Source organism: Salarias fasciatus, chromosome 16, assembly GCF_902148845.1.
Source record: "Salarias fasciatus chromosome 16, fSalaFa1.1, whole genome shotgun sequence".
Lineage (NCBI taxonomy): Eukaryota > Metazoa > Chordata > Actinopteri > Blenniiformes > Blenniidae > Salarias > Salarias fasciatus.
This window is the reverse complement of record NC_043760.1, coordinates 20,747,620-20,762,517: the sequence shown is the minus strand read 5'-3', so window position 1 is coordinate 20,762,517 and position 14,898 is coordinate 20,747,620. Positions and strand designations below refer to the sequence as shown.

Sequence of the window (14,898 nt, the reverse complement as noted above, 5' to 3'; positions counted from 1 at the left end):
ATGTTACCTGGAATTTCCACACACCCCGGTCTTCCACCACAATTGAATAATCCTGAAACTCCATGTGAAACTTACCAGTCATTAGATCAAAGCAGATACAGTCAGAATTTGGAGTTTTTCTATCATTAAAGATCACTATGAGTCTCAACGGGTCCAGCGCTGACAAGACCTGAGATCAGGCCGCTTTAAGGGTTTTAATAGTGCAAATAGACACTGATCTAAACACTCATAAGCAGGGATAAAAAAAAAAACAAAGAAGAAAAAAAAATCCACAACGTAAACCTGCAGTAGTTTCAGTTTTTTCCATGCTGCTCTCTCAAAGCCTTATAAGTCTGTAATTTACTTGGATTAATTCAAATATCAAGTTTCTGAGGATGGTACTGGAATTTTAGAAGGCTGCTTTGATCTGCTGTTAGGTTTCTGTTGGTGACTAATGTTAGGTTTCTATTTGACAGAACCACCCATGAGCTCATGAAAACCATAGGTGCTTCTGTAAAGGGAGTTTTTCACTTTCCTTGCTTTTTTTTTCTTCTTAAACAGATTTCAGAAGTGAGATGTTTTTACAGGTGTGTATCGACAGGCGGCGACATTCGGTGTTGAAGACACACCTGTCTTTTTTTTTTCTAGAAGTGGATTTCAAAAATAAATGTAGTGCAATAACTTTTATTCAAGATTTATACAAATGTAAAACAAAAAAAGTATATCAAAAAGCATATACAATGTTTTTTTTTTTTTTGAAGATGAGATGAATTTTAGCTGTCATTATGTACATGAGCCAATAAATTAAAATGGAAGGATCTTACTTATGGGTCATTAATAAATTGAACACAAAAAAGGAGCAAAATTGCACTTACTACGATGTAATAATAATTAATCATACACAATACAGTATTAGGAATGAAATGTGCAATTGGCTGATTCTTCATTCTGCAACAGAACAAAGCTACCCCAAACATCCACTGAGCGATCTTCAAAATGTTCTTAAAACCCCTACTTTACTCCAGTGCTGTAATATAACTTAAAATCACACTATATTAAAAAAATAAATGAGAAAAAGAGCTTCAGATTTGAATTTGATTTGTTTATCGATCCATTGGTGCTATACTTCAGAACAATTACACACAACTGACACATCCACGATAGCGGAAGGAACCCAATATCTCGGCACCATCAGCCATCACCTGAGTGTAAACAGACACACCCATCTCATTTTCCTACCATCACATGGCTTAAAGACAACCCCCCCATAGGGGTAAAGCTGTGTGTTCACTTAACACACGTCGAATTTCAACAGTTTGACCTTTACACTTTGCTTATTTAGGTCTTTTGTCTTTCAGCAACAAACACTGACAAAATGGAATATGACCAGCAGAAACAACAAAAAAAAAGAGCGAGAATGACCGACATTTTTGCTTCTTCTGCATTTTATTTGGCATATAAAAATGCAAGTAAACACTTTTAAAAAAATGTATATTAGTGTCTTAACACAAAGATTATATTTGACAGATTTATTATAAAAACATACATTGAACTTCAATTTTACAGGATTTGCTGATCAAAGAACATCTTTCAGATATTTGATTGGTTCAGAATTATTTCAGCAATAAGAAGACAGAAAAACGGTGCGTGACGTCAGCAAGGTTGAAGTTCCAACAAAAGATTTTCCACAATTTGGTTTACGTGTTCTTATTTTTGACACTGACCTGAGGGCTGTTTTAAAGTCACATTATTGGCGAACATCACAAAATTGAAGGAGGCACATTGACAGAGGGCAGAGGCCATCAACATGAAAATGAACGTCGGCGTCACAGCTGGAAAAGCTGACAGCCAAGAAACAGCTGGATCTGCATCGCCTTCAAAATGTACAGTTTGGATGATAGATCATGGGTCTTGGTCTCTGAGGGAATTAAAAAATTCATCCACATGGGGCGGGATGTAACCGACTACAGCATCACTCTTCTCCCAGAGCATAAAACCAATAAAGATCATCAGCATTTCTCTACGTGAGCTGTCCTGTAAATGCACTTAGGTTTCATCATTTTGGTCATCAATAATAAAGACTCACTTCTCTGTGATGTATTGTAGCCAACTATGACAGTGAGAAAAGAGAAAAAGTGCAGCGGCTTCATGAAGTGCATTCTTTCTTTGCACAAATCTGATTTGTTTCTTTTAATTTTATGCTGATCAGATAATTTTTGAAGCAATCTGAGTGGGACTTTTTCAATACTTTAACAAATGAGTTTAAAACTAAGCAGATCATGTACTTGAATTAAAAAAAAAAACACACAAATAACTCTTAGAAATGAAGTTGACTGCAATTTTCTGAGAAATTTTGGAATGATGGCAGGTCTTCAAAATTAAAGCTGCTCCAGCAAAGTTTCATTTTTGACCCCAATTCTTTTCCTTGGGTCTCTCATCAGTATCGTTTGTGAAAACCTTGGAATCATTTAACAAGTGTGAGAAATCTGCCTGTGAGTACAACATCTCAGAAATCTTGCAGAGAAGCACAGTTTATTTCAGTTTCTTAACCCCACGATGAAGATGCTAGCCCCGTTATGACTAAACCTTCAGTAATCGTCTGCTGTGTGCGGGAAGAAAAAGGAATAAATACTGGAAGTAAACAGGTTGCATTGTTCCCACTGTGAAGCGACCACACAGCGCTGGTGCTGCATCTCCGTCGTGCATTGTCATGTGTGTGGGTGAGAGGATGAAAGTTGTGGATTACCTGCTTGAACTGTGTATTCATACAAAGAATGTCAAGGAAATGGAAATGTTAAGGCAACTGAATGTAAAAGAAAAGGACAGATCTATATATATATATATACTTTTTTCCTAAGTGTGTCTGTGAGTGGGAGAGAGAGAGAGAGAGAGAGAGAGAGAGAGAGAGAGAGAGAAAAAGACAGATGAGTCAATTATTTTCAGTAGCTTCAATCACGCAGAGCAAACAGGATGTAGGCAGCATATGTGGGCTCCCATCCTTCCACCGCATGGCTTTGGTAGACCAAACAGTCGATGGAACAAGTCTGTAAAATCTGAGTGACTGTTCGGAGCCGGGTCGGAAAGTGGCTCACATTTTGTTGAAGCACTCTTTGGCGTTGGACCACACCTGAATTCCCTGGAAGATCGGATGAACGGCAGAGAACAAGAGTGACTTTCGAAATGCAAAAGACAGGAATCTTACATAAACACACTTCATTCCTTGATGTGTGCAAAAACAAAAACTCAGGAGGAAGGTCCCACCTTCTTACACATGCTGATCTGCATGATGGCGTAGCTGATCAGAGCTTCACGCAAATCTTTGTCCTTCTGCTCCTTAAAGCGTTCGATATCGTCCCACGCTGTTCGCACAAACTCTCTGATGACACATTCACAAATACGTGCACACTACGGTCAGTCGCAGTAAACAAGGTAGAAGAGGAAGAACTAATACAATGAAGAACCTGGTTTATGAGCTGAGCCTTTTTATAAGGAGACAGACATGTGTCTTTAATTTTCTGAACTTCCACTTCCAGGTTGAGCATTTGAAGTTAGCTCCACCTGGTTTTGACCTTTAAACTTCAAAAGAAAAGTGACTGAGGGAGGAAGAAACGACAGGCTGGGCTCACCGGCACTCGGCGTTCTTCTCTTTGACCACTTCCTCTTCCTCCCTGATACTCTGCTCCAGGGCCGCCAGCCTGCTCTCCCTCTGCTCCTGGGTCTCCTGGCCAAAGAGCTTACTGGTCATTCCTTTCAGAGAGAAGATCCGCACCGTCTGCATTCACACAAACGCACAAAGACACACACACACACACACACACACACACACACACACACAGAAATAAAATCTTAAATTTCTTTGTTGTTAGATTTACTCACATTAAGAACATCTTAAACCGGTACAGGTGCTCATTTGAAGTTATGCACTCTGTATCTGTTTGTGGAGTTGATCTCAAAGTGTGGAGGACGGGCTCCACTGGGGGGCGCCAGAGAGGTGGGGGTGGGGCATAGCAGCAGAAAAGACTGGGATGGTAGAGAGAAGGGAAGTGTTTTGCCAGCATGATTTCTTCATTTTGTAAGAAGAAATGGATGGAGGTAAAAAAAAACAAAAAAAACAAAACCCAAAATGTTTCTACTTTAAACACATTTTCAGAACTGGATGAGAAGAAATTAAAATTAATTAAATCATTTTAATGACAAACTAAATACAGTTTGTCAATAAAATGACAAACTGTATTTAGTGCAAAACCACAACAGTCAGGACTGAATGTGAAGACTTCATGAATATTTCAAATGAAAGATTTCAACAGGCTCCATGGTGGTGCAGTGGTTCGGCCTCTCCCCTCACAGGGAAAATATCCCGTTTGAGTCCGGCTGGGGACGTTTCGGTGACGTGTTTACATGTTCTCGCCATGTATGTGTATGTGTATGTGTATGTGTGTGTGTGTGTGAATTCTCCACTGGTGTGTCTGTCTTCCCTCACTGTCCCAAAACATGCATTTGAGGTTAATTAGTGACTCTGGTGTGATTTCTACGGACTGGTGACCTGTTATACATGTGTAGATTTCAATTATTATTGTTAATCCGACATTACCCAATGTCTGCCGGGGCGGGCTTCAGCCCCATGTGGCTCTGAATTAGAAAATTCAGTGCAGAAGATTAAACAGCAATTAAATGGCAAATGGATTTCACTTATAAAGCACTTTTCCCACTGGTTCAATCTCTCTACTGGGAGCAATTTGGGCTTCGGTATCTTGCTTAAAGGCACCTTGACATATGGAAGGAGGAGCGGGGAAGGATAATCGAACCTGCAACCACCTGAGAGAGCGAGACGACTCGGAAAGCGAGAGGTAATGGGTCAGCTTGTGTGCGTTACCCCGGTTGCCAGCTCTTCTTTTTGCTGTTTCTTGTGGGCGAGGTCCTGAGCCGCCATCTCCAGCTCATACTGGAGCAAGTCGTGTTTCCGGCACACCGACCTGAAAACACGCACAGATCGAGAGGAACCTGGATCAAGACCGAAAGTCAATCCGCTGTAGAAAACATCCTGTTGCCAAAGTTTATGGCAAAGAGTCGAAGAAAGATAGTGACATTCAAGCTTTTCCTAAGCATGAAATTTCAAGGGACAAAAGCTTAAATGGCTATAAATGCTAATGTGCAACTTTAATATAAGCTACATATTAGTCCATAAGGAAACATTCATTCATCATCACAATGTGATTTATTTCAAATAATACATTTCATTAGTCATTTGATAAGATTCTTCATACAACGGCTTATTTAAAAAACAAGCTCCAGTGTGTGTCTTATTTAAATAGACGGCAAATTCTGATAAGAGTAAAACTGAATCTATTTTCACCAGCAGATTTATTTATTTCAAAACGCAGTCTCACCGGACAGCGTCGGTGTAAAAGAGATACTCCTTCAGCTGGTCTGCATAGTGCTCTTCCTCCTCCAAAATGTCATCGATTGACGCGGCATACCTGGACAAGAACACAGAAAGTCGCACAATTCATGGCAAACAAAGTAACGTGGGACTGAACAGCAGTTTTACTGAATCTAAAGTCAACTAACGTGTCCATGTGATGGCCCGCACTCTGCAGTCCGTCTCCCATCTCTTTTTCGATCGCACTCCACTCACTGTAAACATAATACAGGATTAAACACTTCAATCTATAATGTCCCATATCTCTCTCACAAAACAGGATTTTCACAATTAAACAGGACAAAACACCACACCTCCAAAAGTGATGCAATGTATTTGTACTTTTTTCTACTGAAGTTAAAGTTTTGCAAAATATGAGGTGACTTAGGACAAAAGACATGCAGCAGCTATGTTTCTTATTTCCCTGGTTGGCTTGTTAAAAGTACAGTATGAACTATTTAACTATTTATTCAGTTTAAAAAAACATAAGCCCATAAAAGAAAACAAGGGTAATAAAGCCCCGGGGGCATAACGCTTCATATTCTGGCCTCACAGCGTGGTTCAAGTCCAGGCTGGAGGGCCTTCCTGTGTGCGGTCTGCATGTTCTCCCAGTGGGATTTATAGGGATACTTCCTTTCAGTCTAAACACAGGTTTGAGGATACTGGAAGCTCTTTTTGGAGAAATAAGTGAATAGTTTTTCCTATTAAAGATTTTACTTTGGTTAGAGTGTTAGCAGAACTTTCATATCCTCACAGTAGAGTAGTGGTTTGTCCATTATCATAGGAACAATGTCAATGTTTGATTTCTGGCTGGGCCTTTCTGTGTGGAGTTTGCATGCTCTCAATGTGCTGAAGTGAATTAAGGTAATCTGGTTTCTTCCCGTAGTCCGACAGCAACCTAAGATTACCTTCAGGTATGAATGTGAGTGTTTTATCATAAAATGGCATAGAAGATGGATGGAATTATTCCATTTGTTAAGCACTACAGTGACTCAGTACCGTCACCTAATCCACAATATAGTTGTACAGTATTATCTGTAACTTAAACGTTCAATTTACATGTAATGTTGTGATTTGAAAGCGTGAGCTCAGTGAGGGAAAAGATGCGCTTCTCACCTGAAAACCCTGCCGTAGTTACCGTGGACCTTGTAAACGCCGTAGAGTCTGTCTGCTACCCGCTAAAAAAGCAAACAAATCAATCATCCACAACACACGCTGGCTTCTAAATTAAATGCCCCGCTGTTTAGAGCCCCTCAGGTGATGCATCTGATATGAACGCTGCCTCAAAACAATTTTCACCTCATGTGAGAAGCTCGCAATTCTTTTTATTTACACTGACAATCAACCTACACAGCTTTGATATTACCACACTGTCATTTTTAGATGGCCATACACGCACACACACACACATCAAACACACACACTTTTGTGTCTTTAAAGAAGTAATTAAAAGAGATCCTTTTGTTATGCAAAAACAATCTAATCAATCCTTAGAATGAAATGCAAGTATGCATGACTGCACACATGCAGTGTGCAAAGGACACAGGGGAAAACTTACCGCTCGTACTCTGAGTAACTGAGAGATGACAGTGTTCATCTCATCACTGTACTGCTTCAGTGCTGTGAATCGCCTGGAGAAAACCACAAACGCACAATTCCTTAAGTCAAATTTATGTATTATTTATACATGCCATTTATTTTTTGTTTAATTTGGTTGTGTAATTGTAATTTTCCTAATATAAATAGCCTCAAGCTTTAAATCAATATTGTAGAGGTTCAATAGCATCCCTTATAAACGATATCATGATAAACACTGTGGTGAATTAACTCATCACCTTGGTTTCTCAGTTTAGCACTTACTTGTCAGGGTTTTTCACTCTGAACATGGCACTCAAAGACTTTAACCTGGAGTCAGCCTGGCATTGGGGAGATAAAAGCAAATAATTTCCACATGATATCAAAGAAGGTTCACTCTACAGCAACACTGATGAAACACTGCTTCTGACAGTCAATCTGATAACAGAAAATAGGGCCGATGTGCTCAGTAGCATTAATATCCTGAGTGAATATTAATGTCGTTAAAAAACAATTTGAGGTTTTTTATTGTCAATTTTCTATTTGACAGTGACATACAGGAGAATCAGAACGCCATTTCTCTCCCAATTCTCTATGTAAATAAACTAGAAACAACCAAACACTACGAAGGCAGTGGTGCACACAAACGCCACGTAACAGCAGCAAAGGTGCACAGAGGAGCAGCTCATCAGCAAATCTAAAAGCACCAGAGATTGTGATCGCACTGGGTATAGACATCTTAATCTACCTTGTCTTGGAAACCCGTCTCCAGAACGGCCTCTCTCCACCCCTTCTCCTGGGGACAAATGACGGACATGACAAACAGGAATATCAACCTCAACATGCAAAAAAATCAAGCTGACGCTTGCAAAACACAAAAAGGGCCTGAACGACAGTGAAATGTGCTACAGGCTAAGATTAAAGCAAAGAAGCCAACAGCACCAACGGTTTCAGCTTGACAACAATAACAAGCTTTTTTTTGTTAAAAGGTGTCTAAATTTTGGAACAACAGATTGCCTCTTTTGTTCTTCTATAGTAGAAGCCTATGGATCGTGTGAAATCTGTCACATGCATGGATGTGCATATGTACTGCTGTGTGTAGCAGTAAACTCGAAACAGGCAATGTGTGATGGCTGGCTAACCTCTGTGAGAAAGAGGAAGAAAATTTTGTCATTGGAAAGGACAGGATGTGATGCAACACGCAACAGGAAGTTTTCCAGGCCGACTCTCCGTCTCTCAACAAAGTCCGGGTCGAGGTTGTCGGCTGAGAGCTTGTGCCACACAAACTCAGCCTACGAGAGACAAGATCGGGGGGTAAATAAAGCACAACTGCCTACAGTAAAAACTACATTATTGCTTATATTAGTTTTAAGCATTTGTCCCACTCTGCGTCTGTGTTGCTCACCCTTTTCTCTGGCAGCGGAGGCACAACGATGTATGGGTAGGTGACCAAGAGGTATGTTCTGAGCAGCTCAAACTCACTGTAGCGTCTCCACAATGTGTCAGGTGCAGCTGGTGTTCCTCCCTCTGGGACCGTTTCAGCCGGTCTGCACGCAGAGGGATGGAAACAGACATCCTTTTACACGTTTTACAGACGTACAGCACTCCTATTCAAAGCCAGCTGAACAACAAATAAAATGAACCGACGTGATTTTACAGGGGAAGTCTAAAAGGTAACAAGGTGATGAAGCAATCTATTCATGTGATGAGGTTTTATTATGTTCAGTGTCTGCCAATGGACTTCAGCTTTTTTGTATGAATTGTCATTTATATGAGGTTAAAGTACAATCAATACAAAAACCACTTTCCATTTACTGCTAACAGCAGCAGCTTTACCTGAAATTTTTTTTCTAATGTATCTATTTACAAATATGGGGAATAAAGGCAAAAGAAGGCAGATGCTCAATTTCCATTTCTTACCGTGTTTCAATGAGGTAGACAGTGTATGTTTCTTGCATATTAACCGTGTTCTTCCCCGTTCTCTTCTCTGCCTCTGCCACATTTATCTCCATTTTTCTCAACAGAGCCGTCTCTTTTTCCATCATCTGAGAAGATCAGAGTAAGAATGTGACAAAAACATGGTGAGCATCGATAAAAGTGATGAGTTATCTGACAACTACAGGAAAAAGCAAGAATGTGTAGGAAAAAAAGGATTATATTTGACTTGAAGGGTTAAGATGAATGAATGAAAACATATCACTGATGCCTCTGTTTAGCCGCTGAAGAAATCGTGACAGTGGTTCAACACAACCACATGCAATCAGGGAAAATCACTGCCACAATATCTAGACTTTGTCCCTTCTCATATCCTACAACGCTGATTGTTTAGGAAAAAAAAACCTCTGCAAAACTGACGATTCTTTACAGGAAGCAGAATCTGGCTTTAGCTTCAGGACCTGCTAATTAGCTGGCTAATGTTTGGACTAAAGTTTACAAACTAGTTTCTACACTAACTGCGACAAAAACTTTGGATAATGTCGCTACTTAAACGTTAAATGTCAGACTCTGCGGGCACATTTAACAAGAGAAGTCACAGCAAAGCCCACAATACTGCGACAGCCTTTGTGAAACGGCTAAAAAGTGTCGGTGTTGCTATCTGTGGCCGTTTCCACCTCGCTAACGTCAGGCCGACGATAGGAAGCCTTCTACCGCCGAAACAAGCTTTCACATGTTCAAACACGTCTCCCGCGGGACATATACCGTGTTTATGAAGTTGTTTTCTGATTCCGTTGAGGTGAGATCGGTGTTACCGATCACCGCTACTTCTTCGCTACTTCCAGAGTCTGCCATAGTTCCTATGAGTGTTTGTGTGTGTGTGGAGCTGATGTCAGCTGAGCTGAGGATTTGAATCTGCGCATGCGCCAACCAGGCACAGCAACAGCTGGAATCCTCAAGCAGATATAAAACTATTTAAAATCACAAACATGGAGTTAAAATGAAGTGAAATACCTTAAATAACACGTGATATTACAATGGAATGCAATGAAATGTAATTGAATAAAATTTTTTGTTGTACCAAATCACAAAATTTCAAAATTAATAATCAATAAAAACACAAAAAAGTCAATCAAATGGCTTTGGATGAAAGCAAATAAAATAAGAAAAGAAAAGTCAAAGTAACATCATAAAAACTTTCATAAAATGTATTTTTTTTTAATTATTAATCCAAATATAATCAATTTAATCAAAAGGCAGAATTACAAATAGAACCAAATAAAATAAATATAATCAAGTCTTAATGAAATTAAGTTAAAACAATTTAAATCAAAAGTCAAAATATAAATTAAAATGCAATAAAATAAAGTAAATCAAACGGCATGGAATTAAATTAGATTATATTCATGAAAATAATCAAATCACAAATAATAAATTAAAATAAAATGATCTCAAACTTAAAATGAAAAATTTTGATATAGTAAAATTATTGGCCACAGAGTAGAGCAGTGGTTAGCGCTTTCACTTCACAAGAAGAAAATTGGGTTAAGTGAAGAGGAGTGGAGTTTGCACTTTCTTCCCGTGTGTGTGGGTCTCTGCCATACTTCAGATTCCTCCCGGATTACGCCTGGGATTGGCTCCAGTGTCCCATGACCCTGCACAGGATGAAGCAGTTTTGGAAGATGAATAATAAAATTAAATAAAGCTACCAAAAGGTAAGCGACCTTCTTGTATTTTTGATGTCATTGATGAAGAATTTAAAAGTAAGTCTCTTGAAGTGTATCATAAAACCAATCACAAATAAATTAATTTATATTACTTGTTCACAGTTGCAGCTCAAAATTGATCAGAAAAGTTAGTTTTCTGACAGTTTACGCCAACAATATTGGATATACATTCAATTTTGTTCCACACAAATCCAAATATTTCAAGTTAGCAAATTAGCTCTTAGATTTAACAATCTTCTTCTTCCTTTATCTAATTGAAGGGTGCCGATTCCTCAAACTGGTCTCAGCAGAAAATCGGTCATCATCCAGCAAACGCATTAAAACAGAGGAACAATTGTATGAAGTCCAATTCATCATCGATGCTGCTTTATCCAAATGTACTGGCTAATCCCACTGGGATAAGGGTGAAGGCAGTGAACAGGTCACAGTCCGCAACGGGACAAACACAGAGCCAGCCATACAGACACACTCACACCTTTGTTCTTGTCACCCATGAACTTTGAACACATTAACAATGAACCTACACGTGAATGTTTCAGATCTGTGGAAAGAAACCAGAGCAACCACACCTGGGGAATATGCAAACTCCACAGAAAGGCACTTTACTCCAGTTTTTAAGCATTTAATCAGAACAGATGTTTTTCTTTTTGAACAGGAGGCCATAATCACCAGTTGTTTTGTGACCTTTTTACCTGTTTCTGAAAACTTTTTTTTCTTTTATATTAGAACTTAGTTTTCCATTGGTTTTCTGTACTTGTATTTTAAAAAGGTGTACCTTTCATCCAATTTTTACTGAGCAGTTTGTCCGTGGGTCAACAATAGCTCCTGACACTAACATCATTACAGACGCAATGTGAAATCGTTACAGAATGAAAAGGATTTTCCGTCATGATGACAATGAAACCTGACGCACATTTAAAGCAAACCACACGAAAAAGTTCCAAAAAACAAACCGGAACAAACAAAAGAAACGGTAAAAAGTTCCCATGAAGCTCTGCTGGTTTCCTTTGAACTCATTACCCCGGGTTGGCACGAGTTTGAGCTTACACACTTTTCTTTGTCAAGACTGACATCTGCTGGTGGAATTGGGTATCACATTTCCAATTATTTTACCCCCGAGTGCTTCATTTTAGGTTTGATTTGATTTTGGAAGGCATATGACAGTTGAAATGTGCGCTGCATTCACTTTCAATATGCTTCTTTCAATACATAAATATTTAGTTATTAAATAATGAAATATCAACTACATAACACAATAGCAGACAATCTGTTTCATACTGGTCCTTCAGGAAGGTAAAAACTTCATGATACATGTTCATTTGGCACAAGAGAGAATGGTGGCTTTTGTGATAATTGCTTTATTATTTGAGGTGGTGGTGCAGTAGTATTTGGGTTAGCAGCTAAAATGTGAAATAGATAGCATGCACAATGAATTTCCTCAATGTGGTGATATCATTTAGTCTTTCTCCTATTTTGTAGATGGTTGTGGGCTCAGATCTAAATGAGAGGGATGCGGTGTGCCTCAGGCTAGTAAACAGCGCAGAAACACGGCCTTTTAGTTCCTGTGGTCACACTGTTGTGCAGTGTTTAATGTTTAAAGGGAAGGGTGGAGCAGCATTCAGTAAGGAAGCATTTTATACGGATCCCACTGGGCATGGAGTGGGGTGTTGGAGTGTTATGGGATGTGGGTGGACAAAAAAGAGGAAGAACCATAATGTGAAAAAATCTGACACACACAAAAAAAAAAGGTTGTGAATTAATTGCGAGATACCGAATGGCACAGGGGCACCTGGCATGGATGGACAGATGGATGGATGGATGGATGGATGGATGGATGGATGATGGGATGTGGTTTCAGGCTGCAGCGTGTCAGGAAACCCAAAGCTTACACTCTGACCAGCCGTTGTCGCAGCAACAGCATAGTTACCATTCTTTCCTGCCTCAGACCTCAAACCAGCAACCGCCACTTCCTGTCCGCACACATGTGCACACATTCAGACATGCATGGACACATTCACCTCCAGGCCTATATGGGCGACTATAATTGGCCATTTGACAACTCTGTCAGGAGCTGCTGCTGAACGTTACGCTACAAACAGGATCAACACGACGCACGTTTGTTTGTCTGTTTGTTCTATAGAATGTTTTATATTCGGCATATAATAAAGCAGTCATTAGATGTACAAATTAAATGGTGATTATGCAAATATTCTCCAGCCCTTCTTTCCCAATATGTCATAACTTACCTGAAAATGAAATGGATGGTTCCACTCTATGGTCTCTGAAAGTCAAATGACTTATCAGTTCAATCATATGTTTTCTATGGATCTACAGTGTGATTTTTTTTTTTTTTTTTTTTTTGCTGCCATCAAAATATCAAAATAAAGTCAAGTGTTTCCCCATAGAATCGTGACTATACCTCAACCAAAAATGAGATAAAGTGATATTTAAATGAAGCTGTTTAATATAATGTATTTCTCAATTTAAAAGCAGCAAAGGGTAATAAGAATAAAGATTTTGACTGAAAATTATATATATCTTTGGTTTTGATAACAGCATAGGGACATCTCTTAAACATTCCTGAGTTCAGCTGGTTATATTGCTATTACCTGTTATATAATATATATTTTTATCTGTATAATCCTGTGAGGTTGAGGGTTCTGTGCCTGAGACTGATTCTTCAGATGTTGCTCCTGGAATCTGCTGCAGCCTCGCTCCTGTTTGGGGGTCACTACTATCACATCACCCTCCACTTGTCTCTTCAGACTTACTCCTTATACTTTTTCTGTTTTTCCTTTCTGAAGTTTCTGTCATCTGGCTCTGCCACACCTCTTCTGTTGAATGTCAACCACCACAATGCCCCGTTCCTTAGCCAGTAGATGTTTGTCAGTCTGAAGTCTCAGAGGATCTGAGGTTGAAGAAAACATGGATGCAGGGAGAACATGCCAGCTCTATACTCAGATATATCCTTTCTATTCCATCTGGTGTGCGCTATAGGGACCTTCCTGCTCTGAGTGCTTTCTGTAGCATCACCACGAAACCTGTTTGTAAGCTGTGTCTCTCATTTGTAACTGAGCTCAGTTCTGTTAACTTTTAACAGATGAACAGTAGAGGGTAGTAAAAACCAAAAAGAAAAAAAAAAAGAAGCTCATTCAGATGGATTGGTTTGAGTTGTTAAGTTTTAATGTGGATGTTCCTCCTGATGTAACCTGAGCTGTTTGGGATTAAAGGCAACATGCATTTTCCTACATAGATTGTGGAAGATTTATCTTAACGATTTTGAATTTGGTATTGCAAGGACCAGTTTCAGATGAATGAAACAGACAATTTCACCCTTACTGAATGATCGTTCAAGTTTATTCATTTGTGTTTTGGTGTGTTATGATTTTGAAATAAACATTGCTTTAGATGACATACATACACATTTGTGTTATCTGGTAGGAAGTTGAATTTTATGAGCAGCTTTATTTACATTCATGTCTTCAAGCACCATTTATCAAAACAAACAGGCTTTTGTTGTGTCTGTCCTTCATTTTCCTCCTTCTCTTCACGCTCCTCACGCCCATTATATTAGTTGAAAAACCTTTCAGGGCTTTCAGTAGATCCATATTTGAGTGGTTGACAGTGTATCATTAAAAAAAAAAACTATGAAGTTTGCTTGTCTGCATCTCCCACCTAGGAATTATTTACAGCTATCAGTTATTTTTTTTTCTTTTTGGTAAACAGCTGTTTATTTGTCAGTGTTTCAATACTAAAAGAAATGTGGCACCGAAATGTAGCACCCAACAAAACCTATATAAAATAATCTTTTTTTTTTTATGATCTGCATTTAACACTTTACAAACATTTAAATAGTTGTATTTTCACCGAAGTGAAGAGTCCTTCACTTTCCTTTCTGTCATCCATCATCAGTCTGTTGACAAATTAAGACATGCAAGTCTCATTGAGTACTTCTCTGCATGACTGCCACTGCTTTCCAACAAGCTTACAAATGCTTGTGTACGCGTTCGCTGTTGATGTCTCACACACACACACATATGCAAACGCACATGCAGAGTGTGAGCAATGCAGTATAATAAGCAGCGTGGCAGCAATGTGGTCAGCGTTGCCCCATGTGCAATCGTTGAGAAGCCACATGAAGGCTTCTGGGTATTAAAGGACAAGCCTTGGTTGGCTGGGAGGGAATCTGTCATGCAACAAGAAAACTGTGTTTTTCACCCATTTCCCCTCTTTCAAGTCTTTTCAGTCCTTTTTTTTTTTAGT

The 14,898-nt window shown here is 39.1% G+C and overlaps 1 protein-coding gene across 1 annotated transcript; it reads right to left on the bottom strand.

Moving 5' to 3' along the window:
• Window positions 1–2,836: 2,836 nt before the first annotated feature.
• On the bottom strand, window positions 2,837–9,817 carry snx4 (sorting nexin 4). Its single transcript, XM_030112528.1, has 14 exons — window positions 9,674–9,817; window positions 8,894–9,018; window positions 8,379–8,520; window positions 8,116–8,265; window positions 7,722–7,769; window positions 7,259–7,314; window positions 6,957–7,029; window positions 6,515–6,576; window positions 5,548–5,613; window positions 5,367–5,456; window positions 4,853–4,952; window positions 3,606–3,751; window positions 3,241–3,355; window positions 2,837–3,115 (listed from the first exon to the last, which is right to left on the bottom strand). Exons 1-14 carry the CDS (start codon window positions 9,761–9,763, stop codon window positions 3,068–3,070), a joined length of 1,311 nt encoding a protein of 436 aa, XP_029968388.1. The 5' UTR covers window positions 9,764–9,817; the 3' UTR covers window positions 2,837–3,067.
• Between the last annotated feature and the right edge of the window lie 5,081 nt (window positions 9,818–14,898).